This window comes from Trichosurus vulpecula, chromosome 8 (assembly GCF_011100635.1).
Source record: "Trichosurus vulpecula isolate mTriVul1 chromosome 8, mTriVul1.pri, whole genome shotgun sequence".
Lineage (NCBI taxonomy): Eukaryota > Metazoa > Chordata > Mammalia > Diprotodontia > Phalangeridae > Trichosurus > Trichosurus vulpecula.
This window is the reverse complement of record NC_050580.1, coordinates 205,645,490-205,666,947: the sequence shown is the minus strand read 5'-3', so window position 1 is coordinate 205,666,947 and position 21,458 is coordinate 205,645,490. Positions and strand designations below refer to the sequence as shown.

The window sequence follows — 21,458 nt, the reverse complement described above, 5'->3', positions numbered from 1 at the left end:
TCATGGAGATGGAGATGATGATGGTTGTTTTATGGATGACATGATTCTGGCATCATGAGGTTGATGTGGCCTGGCCTCCTCTTCACTTTGCATGCCACCTTCTGAGCAAAATCCACATCTGCCATAGCTTCTGATCAAGACAATGGAGCAGAAGAGTACACACATGCATTCACTTGACAGTATCCTACAGGAAACCCACAATATTGAAGAATACCATGAAAAGCCCAGCCACAATTACAGAATATGATTGTTAAAGCAATATTCACGGAGATGTGAGGGCATTGGAAATAGACTTTTATTTCAGAGGAATTTACAATAGGGGGGTGCAGACCCTGTATTTCTGCAGTTTAATCACAACTACTTAAGGTTTGGGGACTTGGTTATAAAATTCATTTGAATCTTTTGGGGTGGGAAGGGGGCAGTTCACCAATTTTTTGTTTTGTTTTGCTTTGCTTTGCTTTGCTTTAGAATGATAGGAAGTCACTCTGGTTGATCTCTAGGCTGGCCTGGGGGTGTAGAGATGATGGAGTAGTGGTAGGGAGCTTTTGTAGCTTGCAATTTGAACAGAGAACATGCTACCATCCTTCCTTTTTAAAAGCGAGTGAGGCAGTCTCATACACTGAACCATTTATAGTACGCTATGAATCAAGCACCTATTTACAAGTATTCCAGCGTCAAACAAATTGTATGTTTATTGCCATTCCTATTATTACAAAGGAAGGACATTCAGTAGCACAGAAGTGTTAAGAGGCCATGCATGTAGTCAAACTGGGGGGTAGAACCTAGTAATCAAGACACTTCAGTCCAGATCCGACCATGAGGCCATTTGCACAATATTAAAATTATACTCAAATGATTATTATTTCTCAACTCCACTGGCAGGACCACATGACAAAATATTCAAATCAAATGAGATAACAAATGTATAGCACTTTGCAAGCCCTAAAGCACTATACAAATGCTAGCTTTTGCTATTAAATTATTGTTATTATGTTATTATTATGTTAAATTATGTTATTAAATTATCCTCATAGTTTATTATTATGTTATAATAAAGTTAATATATTACAATAGTTATTATAAAAATCATTATAATGTTATAACCATAATATTATTATAATAACTATTAGCACTCTAGCCTTTCACTCCCTGACCACAACAGAAACCTGAATTTGGCATTTTGGTTATTCAGACCTTTTCTCATGCCTTCTAGGCCTGACCTTCCATTTGGACCACAGGTGCTTAATGCCAGCTCTGCATCGTGAGATCTTTGCTAAGCACTTCTACAGAGCCATGAAAGATTACCACCCCCAAAATATGGGAAACCATTAATGCTCCAATTTCAGATGACCCTTAGTTTTATTTTCTGAGTTTTAAAAAATAATGCTCTAATTTCAGATCATCTTTTGTTTTATTTCTGAATTTTTTAATTAGCATAACTACCCCTAGAATGGATAGAGCTAGAACCTGCTTCACTCTGAGAGACACTTTTCATTTCCCAGATGTAATTGGGTTAAAGCCCCATGAAAATCCCTAGCTAGGAGCCAGCTTCTTCATTTTCACACAAAATGGGGCTAGTTTGGGGGCAGGGTTTGTTGATCACCCCTGTGGCTAATTCGCTTCAACCAAGACTGGGGTGGAAGGGGGTTGTTTGTTTTTTGTTGTTGGGTTTTTTTTAGTACATAGTCAATATCAATTCAAATGTCTTTGAGGATGAATAAAAATAAGAGAACAAAACACTCCTCACTTACCACCACATCCAACTCGCAGAAATAAAAATACCTAAAGCATATACATGAATGGCTTCTTTAAATGTATGAGGGAGCAAAGTTGATCTTTATTTTCGTAGTAAAAACATGTTTTTTTCTTAACGTTATTAGTCTTTATTTTACATTAAGTGCTTTTTTGATTTCACTTCTTCACAAACCTGCTTTTAACTTTTGAAGTACAATGTACTTTAAACAAAAATACTGTGCAAGGTCAGCACTTCTTTTTTCTTTTAAATATTGAAATAAATAAAATAGTTAACTTTTTTTCAGTTTGTGTTCAGTTACTTCTATTGTAGAGTAATTCCAGTCTGACCTGGGTACTTTCTCACAGACACTTAAAGGAACCAAAATCAAAGGTTAAAAAAAATTCTTCTTATTGCACAAGCTTAGGCCTTTCCAAGAATTCTCTGAGCAGAGCAGGAGGGTTTTCCATGGTCCAGGCTCCTGTGTTAGTTGAAACACAGGCATGGGAAGGGGCCAGGCAAAGGGAAGAGGAAGAGGAGGAGGAGGAGGAGGAGAAGAAGGAGGAGGAGAAGAAGAAGAAGGAGGTTCAAATCATCCTGGCTTCTTTTCACCTTCTTCGGAAATGGCTTGCTTGAAGGATTCCGGAGTCCCCAGAGCACAGAGAGTCGACTGCAGAGGGAAAGGCAATGAAAGATAAAACAAAAAACACCACCACAGAACAGCTGTCTAAAAATTCAAAATCAGAAAATTAAAGAATAAATAAGACTTTTGAAAAAAGAAAAGAAAAATTAAAAGGAAAAACAACCAAGCAACTACAAATTTAATGGGGCTCTGAGAACAAAAACCAAGCTGCTTTCTCTCCCTTGCAAGGGAACAGTGGGAAATATCGGTTGAAATAAGGGCAACTCAGTTGCTCCTGGGTAATGTGACACAGGAAGCAGAAAGAACACAGCTGGATTTTCAATTCTTTGGAGGAGCAGCAGACAGAACTCGGTGTTCGGCAAAACCTTTTTTTTATTTTTTTTTACTCAGAAACTGAACAAACAGGATTTTTGTTAGTGGAAAAGAGTATACAGATAACCCCATGGTGACCTTCTCATAGAGCTTTTCCCCCTATTTAGAAAGCCTGGAAAGTGTTCTTATAATTCAAACCATCTACCTGTTACTTCGTTGGAAATGAATGGTCTTATTATTGTATGTACTGTCAAGTTTCCCATATATTTCTAATCTTGAATGAGTCTGGGGTGGGGGGTAGAAGGGAAGAGGTTACTGTCCAGTTTTGAGACACATGCCACCCTATCAAAAGAGGTGATGGGGCAGCCTTGCCTCACGCCCTCCAATAAGAGCTTTTACTGGGACTGAGTCATCATCAGTCCTAGAAAGTCCTCTCAGGCCCAGGATTAACTCAAGAGATCTGTTTCAGTAACCAATGGGCCCCAGTGATTCAAAGAATCAGTCTTAGAGGCAACCGTCTGTAGTAATAAGAGAGGGGTGCCCTTCCTTCAGCTCTAGAAGAGGCCAGAGAATTATGGAATTTTTGTTCTAGTTGAAATGAAGTTTGCTGAGGACAGGGTCAGAAGTGAGGAGTAAAGATACACTGGTGCTAACCTACTTAGTTGTGACTCTTTAATGGATGGGGACCGTTTGGGAGGTATGAATAGCCTGACAGGTACTTTCCAATTTCAAAAAGAACAGTAGGGATGGAGAGTGTGCTGTGCATACTCCCCACAGACAGCCAAGTTCATTTCAAGCTCCATTAGAGACACAAGTGGTGGATATGGCCCAAATGGAAAAAAGGCAAAACCAACAAGAAAAAAAAAAGTTCACAAGCAAATAAATATCTCTCCCAACAAACTGTCTCCTTCCACAGACTCCTTCCGAGCACAAGATTTTTCCATTTCTCTCCTCCACTTCTATCACCAAGACCTTTCTACATTTTCAGTGGTGTAGGCAAAAGTTGCCATCACACAGTGCTTCTGCCTATCCACATGCCCTGGAATTTTTTCCCCTGCATCGAATCAATATTTATCATCCACCTATCATGTATCCATCTTTTGGAGCCCAAGTCAAATATCACCTTCTTCACGAAGCATTTCCTGATCTGCCTTTACACCAACCCTCAGCTAGTTAATAATGACCTCCCTTCAATCTTATGTAGCACTTTGCATTACAACTCTGAAATATCCTGATCATGCCATTGGGACTGGATCTGTGATTTCACTGGCATAAAAAACTCTCAGAAGAGGAAACTCCTGTCAATCTCAGATGGTACTTTCTCAGCAGCTTGGAGTCAGAGAGTGGCCTAGACCAGTATTTGTCAGAGTTAGGACTTGAACCCAGGTTCTTTTGGCTTCCATGCCTTCTCTTTAGCCACTACTCCATGCTGCCTTGAAAATTACATGGTACGCTTATCAGTGTTTATGTCTTATCTTCCTACTAAACTATAAACTCCATGTGGGAAAGGCCTGTGTTTTATCTAAACTTTGCATTCATCTCAGCAACAAGTATAGGGCCTTGATCATAGCCCTGAACATAGTTGGTGCTCAATGAATATTTGCTGAATGAATGAAAGAAGTGACCAAGTTCTGTACTGGGGGTTTCCTTTCTTCTTTCCTTCAAACAATCTTCTCCAGTGGTTCTCAAAGAGTGGTCTGGGAACCCCTCAGAGTCTCTGAGATGCTTTCAGGGGGCTTCAAGGTCAAAATTATTTTTGTAATCAATACCAAGACATTTAAATTATTTCTAATATGCTAAATATTTTATTTATTTTTAACATTTTTTTCTTAAATTGAGTTCCAAATTCTCTTCCTCCCACCCACCCTTCCCCCACCCATTGAAAAGGCAAGCAACATGATATCAACTATACACGTGAAGTCATGTAAAACATACTTCAATATGGTAAATCTCAATAAATGTAACCCACATAAACAAAAGCTCTTGGGGATGGAGGGTCCTCAATAATCTTTAAGTGTATTAAAGGGGTCCTGAGGGCAAAAAGTTTGAGAACCATTAATCTATTCCATTATTTTGTCTTCTGCCTCTTTCTTCTGCCTCCTTTTTAGTCTTCCTTTATTGTCCTCCTCCTTGGTGGGGGAAGGGAGGAAGCCCCTCTTCTTCCATCTCTTTGTCATTTTCCTTTTTTGTACCTTTGCACCCTTTTTTGCACCTTCATTTCAGTAAAAAAAATGCTACTAGAAAAGTTGCTATGGACTTCCTCCTGGCAAATTAAGTCCACACAGCTCTTTCCTCGTCCCTGCTTTTTCAGCTACTTCCTCCCCTGCCTGAGCCATAGGAATTCTATCCTTATTCCCCCTCACTTTGCACCATGCCCCCCCCAAATTTCTTGCAAAGTTCTTAACTGATCCACTGTGTTACTTCACCCCTACTCCACTCTACCTGTTCATTTCACTTCCCCAGAATCCCAGCCTCAATCCTCCTTCCTTCTTTCTTCTCTGAACTCCGACACCCCCCAAGTCACTGACATAAGATCCAACTATTTCTTATTTTTTGACAAAATCTTACTCTTAATTTCCTCCTGCTATTTCATCTGTAGCCTATTTAGTGTGTTGTTAATATATTCATGTCCCATTTCTACCATTCCTAACTTACAAGGAGGCTTGGCTTTCCCCCCTTCTTAGCATTAATTCTAACCTTCCTCTCCCCTTTTCTAAAATCCCTATTCTTTCTTTCTGTCGACCTTTGCCGATTTACCCCTTTTGTTTCCCTTTGGTTTGTCTTTTCAGTATCTTCTACTTAATTCTGACTACAACTATCTGGAACAGTACCCAGAATATACCCTTCCTTTCATATAATATAATTAGGAACTAATACTCTTCATCCCACACTTAAATATCATTCTTAAGCTAGAAGTCTTACCAGTTATCTCTTCATTGCTAAATCTGATCACTGTCACTTAATGAACATCTACTGATTGCAAAACATGGACTCAACCCTTGGAGCAAACAACCCTGAAACTCAATTTTCAATGATGTCTTGCATTTCTGACTTCCCCCTTGAGTGTTAAGATATAGCAGCTTCTTGAGTCACAGATTTTGCCATGAATTTGCCACCACCTCCATTCACTATAGAAACAAATACTTTGGCCTTAGAGCAAATCCCAAAGGACTTCAAGAGACTGTCCAAATTATTTAATTGTACTAAAAGACTTCCTCCATGATACCTTCTCAGGGCAGTCCAGGTCATACTGATTATTCAGTCATAGACTGCCCTATGACACCCCGTGAAATTTGGGTCCTACATAATTACTAAGAATTTAAATTCTTTCACAGTCTGGCACCTTTCCAACTCAATAACACATTGTCCTCCACACATTCTGCATTGCTGTATAACTGACCCACTTGCTAATCTGTGTATACAATGATCCATCTCCAGCTGCCATGTCTTTGCAAAACCTTCCTCATCTTCACCTTGTAGGATACCTAGCTTCACTCAAAACTCAATTCACGTATCACCTCCTACAGAAATCTTTCCTGACCTCACCAAGTGCTTCTGTCCACCTCCCACTCCCAATTTCTTTGTATCTATTCAGTACATGTTTAATATTTACACACATACACACACACACATACACACACATGCACACACTTAGAATATAAGCTCCTTGAGGGCAAGCACTGTTTCATTTTTGTCTTCGTAACCACAGAACTTAGCAGAATCTTTGGCACATAATAGATATTTAATAAATGCCCATTGGAAGAATTACTTAAACTCATGTTGTATGCAGTATTATCTTTTCAACCAGATTAGAAAATCATTTAGCCATGAACTGTGTATTATACATTTCTGTGTCCACCAAAATACTATGTCCATAGTCAATGTTTCAACAGTATTCACTAAATGAATCAGTTTAGTTATATCTGGCACTGTTTAAACAAGTAGACCATTCTCAAAAGTTTATAAACTCATCCTGTTAAAACTATCTGGCATATTGTAAGCACTATTAAAAATGTCTTTTGATTAACTAATGTCTGTTAAGACAGGGATAGACAAAATTCTAATTCAATCTAACTTCTGGGTCATCAATTAAATGGAAGCCCTGAAGACCCCTTAAAAAGCCTATCTCAAATCTTTTTGGGCTCATAACTTAATGCAAAAATCATCCCTGATTTCCAACCATTTTGTAAGACAGTCAGAAGGATATCCTCCATTGTGGCATGGTGGCTTTTCTTAATGAAATCTTTTAAATAGATTACTGGAATTCAGTTTTACTATACACTGTATAATCTTTTGGCCTAATATCTCCCTAGCAGAAATACATGTTCTTGGGCTTGTGCTATGAAAAAAACATGGAGGTATAACTTCCCTCCCACCTAGTCTTCCACTAACTACCCCCACCCTCAACCAAAAACAGAACTTCCACCTCCAAATATATGAAAATCTCCCGAGAAAAGCTCAAAGAGGGTTCTTATGATTGGTTCTTATAAATAGTCAACAGTAATTCATAAAAAATCATAAAAAAATACCATGTCCATTTCTTAACTAAAGGTTACCTAATTCCAATGTAGCTATCTCCAGGGACAAATTCTTCTTCAATCCAAAAAAGCCATGGATCTAGATAATGTTTAATTAAAATTGTTCAGAGCCCTTCACACACTTTACCCAGTGACTCCTCATAAGGATGAGGACTTGGCCTACTATTTCTTTGATAAAGGGTACTCCCAGATAAGGAAATTCCCTTTATCAACGCAAGTCAGCACCTTCTCTGCCATTTATTGTCTCCAATAGTTGTCTGAGAGGTATATGATTTACCCAGTCACATAGACAGTATGTCTCAGAAACAGGACTTGAACTCAGATCTTCTGAGCCCTGAGGTCCACTCTTTACCACTACACCAGAGGTGTCAAATTCACTGCCCCTTAGCCCAATAGTCCCTAGTATAGCCTGACCCAAATTAAATTACAATTGTGAAATGTCGAACAAAATAAAAATACAATAAAACATATATTATGTAACTTTGTGGCTTTCTAAGTCAATATGCTGAATTTCAATCTGAGTTTGACAACATTGCACTAAACTATGCTACTTCATAGCTTATCTTTTAAGTTGGCAAGTAAAAAGCAGAAATATCTATTTCCTATTAATGAAAAACAAGACACAGAAATGTTAAATAACTCATTAAATTACTTTAATTAATAATTATTATTTAATCAACTATTAATTAAATTAATCATGCATTAAAAGTCATTTAACAAGTATATTGCTAAGCTAAGTCAAGAACTCAGTTCTCTTAACTCCTACCTCCTCTCCATCACCAGTCTTATATATACTAGTCCACATCCACCTCACTCAGAAAATACCAGTATAAGGTTCAATGAAATGATTTCAATCAAAAGGATCCCTAATATCCTACTTTATCTAAACTATCCTCATAAAAAATGTATATTCAAAATTATAATCAGATGTAACGAAAGATATATGAGAGTTGTTGGTCAGTCATTACAGTCGTGTCTGACTCTTCCTGACCCTATTTGGGATTTTCTTAGCAGAAATACTAGAGTGGTTTGCCATTTCCTTCTCTAGCTCATTTTACAGATGAGGAAACTGAGGCAAACAGGGTTAAGTGACTTGACCAAGGTCACAGAGCTAGGAAGTGTCTGAGGTCAGATTCCAATTCAGGAAGCTGTGTCTTTCTGATTCCAGGCCCCATACACCATGCATTTCGCCACCTACCTTGCCCTTGAGAGCAGATATGATTTTTTTCAAATACTACAAGAGAAGAATCTCTAAGCTGTATTTTGTGTCTATCCCTGAGTAATAAATAGTATTACAGCCTCTCGAGTGCTATAGAAATCCAGCATAAGGTTACAGCCCATTGGATGCCATGGATATTTGCAAAGCAAGCAATAAAGCCTAACAGGAGACCATTAGTGTGAAAAATCATACTTATCTTTAAAACCACCTCTTAAATACTAGTAAAAATTGCATTATTTTAAAACTAAAATTTTTTAAATGAAATATGCATTTTTCACCCCCAGTGCAATTTTCAAAAAGTCCTTCATTTGTCTGAGAAGAAAAAAAAAGCAGGATCCATCATTTTCACATTACTGGATGTACCTCCTTACTTGGGGGTCAGTCCTTATCTAGCTAGTCCCTCTAAATTAATAATAGCTCACAATTTATGTGGAGCCTAAAAGTTTACAAAGTTTTCTTTTCTTTACAACTTCCCAGTAAGGAAGATAGTGCAGGCATTATTATCCTTATTTTGTACATGTGAAAACTGTAAATGACTTGGGTGGGAGTGGGGGGGGCATCTCTAGTCATCCTGATCTATATTTTGTAACTGGATCCAGATGTCTCTGGAGGAGAGAGTGAGGCTGGTGCTTTTACACAACCCTCCTCCACTTAAATGCAATTCACTTGCAAATCATGACATCTCTTTCCTGATGTTATGGCCTTTTTAGAGAATAAAGGACAAATAACAACCTGTGAGTAGTCCAAGCTGCCCCACTGGGGAACCAATTGGCCAGTTCCAGTTGGACAACAGAGCTCGTTCCTTCTTTCCTTCCTTCCTTCCTCCTTCCTTCCTTCCTTCTTTCCTTCCTTCCTTCCTTCCTTCCTTCCTTCCTTCCTTCCTTCCTTCCTTCCTTCCTTCCTTCCCTCCTCTCCCTCTGTCCACATACACAATCACATCTTATCTGCAGGTGCTCTGCCCAAAGGCATACAAATTTTGATTACTGAAACCTAGCAAGATATCTTGGGGTTTATGGGCTAGATTTTTAATGGACCATGCCTTAAACCCAAATCAGTCTGGCTCTCATTGATTGCCAACAATGGGTCCCAGCCCAAATCTCACTTGGTCACTATTTGGATTCTGATGGCTCAGAATGAATGTAAATAGCAATTGTTTCTGTTTTGGCCAGAAACCCTAAGAGTCTTCCCCTCCCAGACTCATTTTATTTTTGTTTTTTTGACTAGGTAAAACAGGCCATTCTTTGCCTCATTTTTTACCTATCCTTAATCACTAAATGGGCATTGCCTCAGACAAACTGAGACCTGGGAAAGACCTTAGCTCAAAAAGGCCAAGGCCTCCTACTGCATTTGGGTCCACCTCCAGTCGTCCTGATCTATATCTTGCCACTGAACCCAGATGATGACTTTGCACAGCCCTCCCTCACTTAAATCCAATCCACTTGCAAGTTATGACATCTCCTTCCTGATGTCAGGGTCCCCTTCGAGGATGAAGGACAAACAACAACAATAAATTATTTGGGTCAACATTTGAACCCAGGTCTTTTGATTCTTAATCCATTGTTCTCTGTGCTTCAGAAGGTTTCCTTCTTCAGAACCATTGTTCTTAGGGCCCTATTGTCGTGAGCTGTGATGCCTCTCCCACTGCCACCAAAACCAAAAGTTCAAATTATGTTCAGGGTTGCTGTTTTAATATACAAGAAAACTATTCTTAGTTATATTTATATCCCAGACCACCAACCACAGGGACCCTGTCATTTTTCAGGAGCCACAGAAACAACATTATCCCTCCAAGATATATGATAAAAGCAATTTCTAAGGAGTGATGGTTTGGAAAGAAGGGGACAAGGGACAGAGGGAGGGAGTCAATATTTTGCTTGGCACCCAGAATTTAAACTTGAGTCCACTGATTTAGAAGGTAGTAAATTCCTTTCGGTATACTTAAATTATTTTTGTTAAGGCTGGTCTTTGAAATTATTCTAATTACCAGTACCATCCCATTTAAATGGAACTGAGCAAGAACGAAATAAAATTATACCTTCCCCATCCTACCCCACTCCCCCCAAAAAAGAAATAAAGATATTACAACTATCAACTACTTTGTAGGGTGACCATTAAGTGGCACAGAGGATAGAACATTAGAATCAGTAAGATCTGAGTTCAAATCTGGACTCAGATATTTAATAGTTATGTGACCTTGGGCAAGTCACCTAACCTCTATTTGACTCAGTTTACTCAACTGTGAAAATGGGGATGATAATAGCACTTACCTCACAGTATTTATTGTGAGGATCAAATAAAATATTAGTATAATGAAGAGAGTGAGAGAAATCCTTTTTTTAAAAATCGATACAAAATGAGATTTAAAAAACTAATGAAAAGGACTAAGGGGAGGAGAGAGGGGAATCTACTTGGCTAAGAGGATTAAAGAGGGGAAGAAATAATTATGTAACTGTAGAAAAGCAGGAGAAAAAAGGAACTAATAAACAAAATCCCAAAGGGAATAGAATGACAAGTGAGAAATGGAGATCAAGGATGAGGGGAGGTAGAGCCAATGGAAACAGGGCCACTTTAAGAAAAGACTTAAGTAACTGAAGGAACATAACACTGTGTTTACATCAGAAAGGGGGAAAAATCATGACTTGAAAAAACCTTAATATTAGGGAAAAGTGGAGGAAAATAGAAAACTAACTCATAACCTTAAATGTTAATGGATTAAACAATCCAATAAAATGAAAAAGATTGATGAATGAATAAATGAAATTGAGTGAATTGATAGACAAAATTAATGAACTGACAAATGAAAACAGATTGTATAAGAATACAAAACCCAATAACCTCTTGCTTATGAGATAATATTTCTGAAGTATTTATCAAGGTGGCTGGAATATAATCAGCATTTAATAAATGCTTATTCCTAACCTCCCTTTGTCAACCCAATCTATGTCACTTCCTATTTGTAAATGGGAGACCTGGAAGGGACCTCAGAGATCATCTAGCCTAATTATATCATTTGATAGGTTAAGAAGATACAGTCCATAAAGGGTTAAATGACTTGCCCAAGATTATGCTGCTGAATTAGTGGCAGGTTTTCACTTTTTCTTTTAGATGCTGTTGTTGTTGTTCAGTCATGTGCAATTTTCCATGGCCCCATTTTTGGGGTATTCTTGGCAAAGATACTGGAATGGTCTTTCATTTTCTTGTCCAGCTCATTTTACTGATGAGAAAACTGAGACAAACAGGAGTAAGTGACTTCCCTAGGGTCACACAGCTAGTAAGTGTCTAAGGCTAGATTTAAACTCAGGAAGATGAATTTTCCTGACTCCTAGCCCAGTGTTCTATATACCATGCCACCTAGCTGCCCCTTTTATTTTGGATATTAGCCTCCAAAACAGGCAGCATGCATAGCACATAGAATTCTAGACTTGGAGTCAGGAACACTAGAATTCAAATTTTGCTTTTGACATTTAGTTGTGTGACCATGGACAAATTACTTAACTTTTCTGGGCCTCAATTTCCTTATGGGTAATACAGGAGTAATAATGAACACTACATGAAATAATATACATAAAGTGAGGTATAAACTTTAAAGTGCTATCTAAATATCACTCATTAGTAATGTTAATATCAGCTATTAGTAGTAACAGCAGTAGTAATTTCACTCTCTGCCTGAATATAGTAAGTAGTCTTGGGCAAATCACTTGAGCTGTGTGGAACTCAATTTCCTCACTTGTAAAAGGATGGGGCTGAACTAGATGATATCAAAAGTCTCTCCCAGCTCTAACATTCTTTGAGTCTACTGGAAATTACTCTTAATGAGGTGAGATCTTCGTTTACTTCTATATAACATCACTGCCTTCTGCAATTCTGTGATTTCTACCACCCCACCCCCACCCTAGCCATAGAAGTCATAGACAAAAGTCGTCTATAATAAAAATAACTGCAGATTAGCAACTACAGATCAACAATAGCCTTCAGATCAGGATTCCCCAGGGGATTCAAGGGCTGTGACAAATTCAGAAAACCCAGTGCTCATTGCTCCCCACTGGATTCCCAAAATAAAACAGGAAAGTTGTGTGTTTTGTCTAATTATATGGATAAAAAAAACACATCTAGCTCAACGACAAGCTGTTATGGAGAAGTTCAGAAACTGCAAACATTTGGCTGAGAAGAAAAGGCCTTCAAAATCATTTGTAGTACCCTTTGAAGCTGATCTCAAGAAACTCTGTGAATCAGCTGAATGAGAAAAACGCACATCTCATCATCGTCGCCTGAACCCCAATGCTACTAAAGTAATGTCAGAGCCATAGGAACAGGGAATGACAAAATAGAAGTGTGACAAGAGAACACAGCAGGAAAAAGAGGATGCCCATTAGCAACATGGGCTTGAGAGACTCATTTCACCTCTATAGAAATCTATTCAACATAAATAAGCACACAGGTGTGTTTTATAATTTTAACTGTCTATAACCTATTTCCAGGGACACTGCCAGGCAAAGCATCAATGTTTCCCCCGATAGGATAAGAGCATATCTGTTCTCCCAAATATAACCAAACACCTGAAAGAGTTGCATACTGATCTACAGTGGAAGAAAAACAGAAGTCAAAGTCACTGCACCTCCTGCCTCAAGCTCGCACATAAACACAAAGGATCCATTTCAAGCTGTGCTGGAAAGGACACCGGGATCTGGGTTCTAATATAGGTTTTGCCGCCCACCAACTCTGTGACCTTGGGAAAGGCCTTTAATCTCTCTAGGCTTCTGTCCCTTCATCTGTCTAATGAGGGATGTGGACCAGACAATGCTTAAGTTCCTTCTAGTTCTCAAAGTCTATTTTTTTTTTAGAAGAGGAAAGATGTAATTCAGGAATGGTTAAAAAAATTCCTCCCTCTTACCTTCAACAAGCCAGAGGCATAAGCTCATTGTAAGCAGCCCATCTGATTCAACGCTCAACTACATTTCTAAGCCTTTACCTACTATGACAGTATGCTTTTGGACATTGCTTTCGGAGTTGGTGTTTCTTGAAAACTTCACAGTTCAAAGCTGAGTGTAAGCCAGGAGGGTTTAAAACTGCGTAGTCCCCAGGTCAGCTTTACCTTGGTAGCTATACATAGCCCCAGAGAACCTAAAAGCACAACCCTATAATACCCCTATGTTGTCCCTCCTCCTCATAACTCCAGCTATAAACCTACCTTGTCCAATCCCAATCATAGTTCTGTGGGGTCTAACTTCAAGTTTGGCCATGAGGGTGGGGGAAATAGGAAGACCCCATCTACCCAAATATTTCCTCCTGTTATTCAAGCTGCCCTGGCCTCTAAATTTTCCAAACAGCTTTCACTCAAACTTTCCAAGCAAACTATGCAACAATAATTCTGCCTCAGCCCCATGTGCCAAAATGGCCACCAAGACACATAAATGCTTCTGGACTGACTGACAACATTTTCATGTTTAATTCACTCCAACAGCAAAACTCACTAGCGGTGGTAGGACCCATTAGGAATTAAGGCGTGGGGACCAGAAGGAGAAAATCATGGTGGGTAGTTGGACCCAAAATACAAAACAGATACAAGCTAGACATACCTTTTGAATGAGGACTGCTCATCTGTTCTTTCTTGGGACAGCCAATCAGCGAGGTGACTTTTCTTCTCTGTCGCCCAGGAGAGTTGAGCAAATATTGCTTTGGTTAATTTCGGGATGTGCTATTGGAAACATAAAACAAGGTGCCTGGCCGGCACTATATATATATAAAATAAAAAAAAAAGGAGAAGGAGAAGAAAGAAGAAATACGGACGGCCTGACAATCCAAAGGGTATTTATGTACATTTTCTAAAATGGGATGGGTAATGTACAAGTGAGGTATTTTTCCTTTTCATTTCTTCTAGAATTCATGTCCTCTGGCTGTTTCGTCAATGTTGAGTTCCAAATATTCCACTTCTATTCCATTCCTGCCCTTGGACATTGCTCTTCACCCAGGGGAGAGGTGAGAAGAAGAAAACAATTTTTTTTAAAAAAGCCAGCAGCATTGCCTGAGGAGGAGCTGAAGAGGAGGCGATTGCTTTTGGATGGATACTGAGGTGCCTGGAGGTGGATGCATGGAAACCTGGCCCTTCCGGTCCTGTCACTTCTCCAGAGCTGCTGTGGTTTCCAAGCTGGCAGGGGCTGTGAAGGAGGAAGGGGAAGGGGAAGGGAAGAAGGCAAGGGAGAAAGGGGAGAGGTGTGACTGTCGGATGGGGTGAGGATCCACAAACACGGGAGGGGACACCAAGTCAAAAATCTCACATCACAGAAGTCATCCTAACTAAGGTTCCTTGGGACAATTCTCCTTCCAGTGCCTTTTTCCCCCTAGATGGGATGGTATTAGGTTGATTTATTTTTTAAAAGAATCTGTTTCTATTAATAACTAGATTATAGAAATAATAATTTTCAAAACCTTATTTCGCTTGGTTCTTTGTCTTCAACCTCTCTGTTAGTGTTCTCACCATTTTGCCAATAAATATGAAAAATGAAAAAATTGACTCCACTTGAGTTTTTTTAATGGTTTATGGGAGATGTACATCCCCATGTGTCTGTCCCTAAAAGATAACCCGCATGATTTCTGGTTTCTAGAGGAAAAAAACTTTAAATGAAAGTTCTCTCTGAGGGGAGAGGGAGTCATCTCTTGGGGGTTTTTTTGAATTTTTAAATAGTTTGTGCTTTTGGTGTATATCACCAAAACTTGTGGTGGGAGAGGGGTATGGGGGCAAAGGTAAAGGGTGTGAGAATATGGAGGAAGTGGGGAAAAGGCAGGGAAGGTACTGGGGTGGGGGTGGGGGAGGAAATCTAAAGTTCTATTTTTTTTTTAATGGGACCAGAACAACAACCAAAGTACAAAGGGCTACCGCCCATGGCCCAGAGTTTGTTGAGTGGATTTAGCAGCCGCCTTTTTTATCTGCTGTGGGAGAGCCCCTGCCACTGTAGCGTCCTCCTCCTCGGCTGGAGCGAGGCTCTTCCAAATCATCCTCGTCAAAGCCGTGGAAAGTTGAGGTGTCACTTTCAGACGTGGAACCGAACAAGTCCTCCGTACTTCGTGCTGCGGGCGCCGCCTCCTTCTCCTTCCTGCCTTCTCCTCCCAAATGAGCTGACATGTATGATGAATATATCAGCACATGGGTTAAGCAACAGACAGCATTATTCATATTAATATCATATCATTACCAGGTTATTCTTACCACTGTTAGACAATGCACCATGTTGAGACTCAAATGGATTGAACGTGTATCACCTTGTGGCCTGACGTTGTGCAATAGGACAATGGGAGCGTTTTAGAGGCAGGGGATTTGTTTTGTTGCTGGTTTTTTTATTGAGAAAAGATCCCTGTACCACAGCACAAGTATCCAAAGCTTCTGGCAGTGAAAGGGTCAGTGATGTGCTTTCTCCACTCTTATTCATACCCCAGCCAAGACAATGTTTTCCCCTGACGGCTTATAAGCCTGCACAACTTAAAAGCTGTTTGGCTCTTTGCACAATGACTGTCCTTCAGTTTGGCAGCCAGTTTCACAAATTTATTACTGTCAGATAGCCCATTAGAGGCATTTAATCCTCTCCCAGTTTATTTTTATTTTCATCCATTTCTCACTCCATCCTTCCCACCCCTGTCTGCTCTCACACTCCCACATCACGTAATTCATTTCTACCTCCCTCCCCACTAAAAACAAAAACCAAAACCTCACTGTAAAGTCTAATGAGTGATCAGAGAATAAATGCACTCTCCTGTTTATGATTGGAAAAAAGACCAAGACCCTCTAACCAGGGCACACACACATTTCAGCCACTTAAAATGCCCTTAGTCAAGAGTCTTGATACTCTCAAGAGTTCAAAGCAGTATTAAGTCCAACTGAAGGTGGTACATCAGGTGAGAAAGAGTAGCGACTAAAAGTGAAGAAATTTAATCATTGCATAAAGTGCTAAAATCTACAGAATTGCAGCTGACACTTCTCCACATTCCTATTGGGCCCCAGGAGTGCCTCCAGCCATCATAATCCCAGTCACTGAAGTTGCCAGTTTCAGTCCCTAAGGGGTAATAAAGGTAGAGTGAAAGGTGGGAAAGGATAAATAGCTCTTCTTGGCTCCTATCTCTCCCCTGAAGAGACACCAGAAAGGCTATCCAGGAATATCATCCAACCTGCCTTCCCAAGCTTGAAAAAACGGAGCCATAAGCCAATCCCAAAGCAAACAGCTATTTGACAGATATTTGAGATAGATACTGGTTGAATGATTCATACAAATAAACCCTAGCTCAGTATAATAGAAGTATGGGGAGCATAAGATATTCACTTATGTATTTTAAGATAAGGAAGCAAATTTGGGACCGATAGCTGAGAAGTTTCAAGTGGAGAGTCACTTACTCCTGTTTCCACCATTACTCAAATTCTTGAGGGAAAAGAATGTGGAAAACTCCCGAAGACTAAAATTGTTTCCCTTCTCCCAGTTCTACCTGAGATGGAAGTCTTTGCTTGGTGTGGTAGAGGATCACTATGGGGATGGGGTGTGTGGGTTTTTAATATGTTCACATACATATACACACATAAAAATACATGTACATCATATGTAGAGAGATATGTGTGTTATTGGCTTTTTTTTAATTCTTTATTGATCAGAGTCCAGCAATTACACAGGTTCTGTCTCCCCAAGCTACCACCTGTCAGAATTAGAAGTCCAACACAATAACAATTGTAGACTGTATCTGGAAAGTAACTGAACAAATTACTTCCAGAAGAAATTGGGTAGAGCTACATACAAGCGAACCATTATGTCATTAGGTATGCTGATTCAATGCTGAGGTCATGGTGATTGGGAACTGGAATCCTTTGTCAACATCTCACTTGTCAGCTCTACTAGGTCAATATCTGTATCAACCTTGACACCCCAAGACAAAAGGTGCAGGCTAATGACTATAGTAGACAAAACAAGGGAAGAAACAAGGAGTGAGAACAATGCAAGAAGTGAGAAGCTGCCCCATGAGGGCTGGGAGAGGAAAAGGAAGGTTGAGGGGACCATTCCTCACTGCTGTGCTCAGAGTTAGCTGAAACATTTTGAAGTGTTTTTAAGCTTCTGGTCAGAAACACTTGCAGTCACTTAGGTGAGATTGAAATTTCTTGTCACCTTTCACCTTCACTACTTGGACTTACTCTGCTTTGCTCCAGAGGGAAGAATTAGGACAAATGATTGGAGGTTATGGGTTTACCTTTCAGCTCAGTATAAGGAAGAACTTCCTAATAGAGCTATTTTTCAAATGGAATGGACTACCATGAAAGGTAATGAGTTCCCACTTACTGGGATGTCGTAAAGGAGATTAGAGCTTCAGTTGAGGTTGGACCTCAAAACTTTTGAGGTCCCTTCTAACTCTGAGATTCTGGGAGTCTATTTGTAACAATACAATACAATTATGTAATATAGCCTATCCTGATCAACTCTGGCAAACTACAGATAATGACTTTGGTAGGATCAAAAAGCAAAATAAAACAAAACAACAAATTGAGAAAAGCCATAAAGACCTAAATTTATTTTGAGAAAGAAAGGATATGACCAAATGGAGCATTTCTTTAAGCCCTTGAAAATAGGAACTATGAAAAAAAGGTTACTAAGACCACTTAGCAGCACCTAAGCCCTGATAGCCCCTACCTATGAACCTCCACTCTGCTGTGTTTTCTTTGGTCTGATCTATATGAGAAAATGTATGGAATGTATGACCAATGGAAGTGTTGTTCATGCAGCTACTAAGAAGCCCAAGGGTCACTAATGTCCAAACTGATGGCAATTTGAAGACACGAGCAGTCTTCCAGTATCATTCTTGGATACTTTCTCCCACTGACTCCCTTCTCCCCCATGCCCACCCCAACCATTTCAATTAAATCAACAACTCTGCATATTGATATGCACCATCACCCTATAAAGGAATACATGGAGGCTATGTCTCAGTGTGTTCTGGTTCCAACCTATTGTCTTCCACAACATCGATAACAACAATAACAACAACAAAACACACACACACATACATACACCCCAAAGAAATCTGCATGTGGAAAGGCCAGAAATATATCAATAACTGCTTCCCACCCTTTAGATTTTTGTAAGATTAAGCCACAAAATTCTAAGAGCTAAAAAAAGTCAGAATCACCACCATTATCACTACCCTGTGTCATTCCCGCTCCTGCATCTTATCCTACACAGCTGAAGAGTGAAAGATTGTTCCTGGGTACCTGGGTAAGAAAGTTCCCAAAGGGCAGGGGAGGGGTCACACTTACCAGAGCGTCCACAGTCTGCACAGGACACTAGTTCCTCTGGCCGGCCACTTTTTTTGTTCATGCTTGAACCTCCCAAGCAGAAGTCACAGTAATTATTGGGAATGACAGTCCCATCTGGTCCTTTCTGGGCTGTGGAAGAGATACCAAGTCCCAATTTTAAGTGGAAATGAAATACACTATCTTCTTTCCCCTACCCCACACCATACCTCACTCACAGTGAGCACCTGAAAAGACCTTAGCCTAAAAGGGCCAGGGTCTCTCAATGCATCCTGGGCCATCTCCAGTCACCCTGGTGAATATCAGGCCACTGGACCCAGAGGAAAAAATGAGGCTGGTGACCTTGCACAGCCCTCCCTCACTCAAATCAAAGTGTAGTGCAAGTCATGTCATCATTTTCCTAATGGCATGGTCTTCTTCAAGAATGAAGGACAAACACAACAACACAACAACAACCCCACACCATAGAAAGTGAAGTATGTAGGGGTATGTTAGGAAAATATGTTGACTTGGGCTAGGCTTTCTTTATCCTTTTAGTCTCATAGTTTTAATTCCTTGCTAACTTCTTTTATTGTTTTCTTTTTTGACATTTCTACTTATATAATAGGGATTATTTTTATTTAAGAGATTGTCTAGTCGCATCTGGCTATACTCCTCTGGACTTTTCCCCCAGACAATTCTTCATCCTGCAAGATCACTTGAGCCTTGGAACTCACACTTCATCAGTACCCTCTGCCGCTGGAACCCTGCTCCTTCCCTCTGATTGTAGGGTAGGGAATGAAGAACTCCTCCCAGAATCTCTACTTAAGGAGGATGCCCAGGTCAGCCATCTCGTCATTTCCCAAAAGCCTTCACTCTTCGGGACTTCTCAATCATGCCCCACCCTCTCCAGCCATGTACCTTCTTTCCTAACCCCTTGCTTTTCAGCTTCCTTTTATGTATTTTAAGCTCCTTGAGGGCAGTATCTTTTATATGTACTTAAATGTAGATGATAAAGGCTTTTGATGTACAGAAGGATGAGTAATTATTCTTGAGAAGACAAAGTTTCTCCAACTTATTTAATATTATATTTTTCACATCCCTCCTATAAGTGTTTTATATATAAGAATTATCTGGTTTTTGTCTTTATATCCCCAGTGCCCTGTATATAATTGGTGCTTAACAAATGTTTGTTGAACTATATTGAAATAAAGAAGAAATCATTATTAAAATCTAGTTTCCAGTATATATGTATACATGTATGATATACATATATATGTATAATTGAAACAAATATATAAAATTCTGGGTTATTCTCCAACAAAAAAGGGACAATGTATGTGAACCACTTTTAAAAAGAAATGTAAACTATCAATGATCACATAATATAATTAATAATTTTTAATTAATTAAAGCAATTCTAAGATTTCACCTCGTATCCAAAATGGCCAATATGATAAAAAAAAACAGTCAATGTTGGTAAGGCTCTGAGAAGTCAGGTACGCTAATACCCTTTAGCAAAACTATGAACTTACCCAATCATTCTGGAAAACAATTTTTAATTATGTGTGAAAAATTACTAAACTATTCATACCCACTGACTCTGTGATACCATACTAGGTACATACTACAAGGAAGTCAAAGGCAATGAGAAACCTCTTCTATGTATCGAAATGTTCAAAGCAGCATTTTTGTGCTAGCAAAAACTAGAAACAAAATAAATGCCTAGTTATTGAATGGATGAGCAATTGTGGTATATTCATGTAAATGGACAGATGTGATTGCCTTATTGGGATCTTTCTTAAGAAGTTTTCTTACTCTTACTCTTCCTCGTAAGGAAGAGTATGGAAGAAGGAGGAGGGAATATGATTGTGATGTAAAAAAATAAATATCAATAACATTTTTAAAAGAAATCAGGATTTAATGTGCAGTGCTTCATATTAAATTAGGGTCAAGATCAGGTTCTAAGTCAAGAAAGCTTGTTACTAATATCTAAACTTGGGCATTTGGGAACAATTTTCCTAAACTCTTTGTTCTTTTCATAATTGAGCCTCCTCTTCTCCATGTAACTCCCCCCCCCATTCAGATCTTTGCTTTAGAATTCACTAATGCATCTATCCCTTGAAGTTGTGTGTTATTGCAATGTGGCGGGGGTGGGGGTGGGGGAGTGCGGGGTGCGGTGTTTTCCCTTCCCAAAATGAAAACTGTAAGGGCAGGGAATAAGTTTTATCAATTAATCAGAAATCACTTATTATTTTATCCAAATTTTGTATCTACCACTTCTGTCCCCATCCCCACCTGGCACACAGAAGTTATTTAGTGAATGAACTAATGAATTAATAATAATAACAATCAGCCCTTATATAACACTTTAAGGTTTTCAAAGTGCTTTATATATGTTAACTCATTTTTTAGTTAATTAATGGCAGTCCTTTTAACGGGTCTCAGAGGATGACTGGTTATTCTCTGCCTTATTACAACTAGAATGTTCCTATCCACGTGACTGTACAGATTCAAGCCTCTAATTAGAAACTCGGATTTTTTTGTTTGACGTTTTGTTTTGTTTGTTTATTTGTTTTTGCGATTTGGGGACTCTTACATAATAGCTGCTGTGGTCCTGCTGGAAAATATTTGAAATAGCTCTGCTCCAAGGGACCAGGAAGAATATCCTCAGCCCCCTGATCATAAAGGCAGTTATGTCCTTTCCCCCTCTTCCATTCCTGAATTATCCAGCACCAAGAAGTGATAATGCTGATATG

At 39.3% G+C, this 21,458-nt stretch overlaps 1 protein-coding gene across 1 annotated transcript in view; it reads right to left on the bottom strand.

Annotated features, from left to right (window-relative positions):
* DPF3 (double PHD fingers 3) overlaps positions 1 to 21,458 on the bottom strand; it is a 420,028-nt gene that overhangs the window by 54,547 nt on the left and 344,023 nt on the right. Inside the window, 1 exon segment of the mRNA XM_036736699.1 lies at positions 18,724 to 18,852. Coding sequence (XP_036592594.1) covers positions 18,724 to 18,852 — 129 coding nt within the window.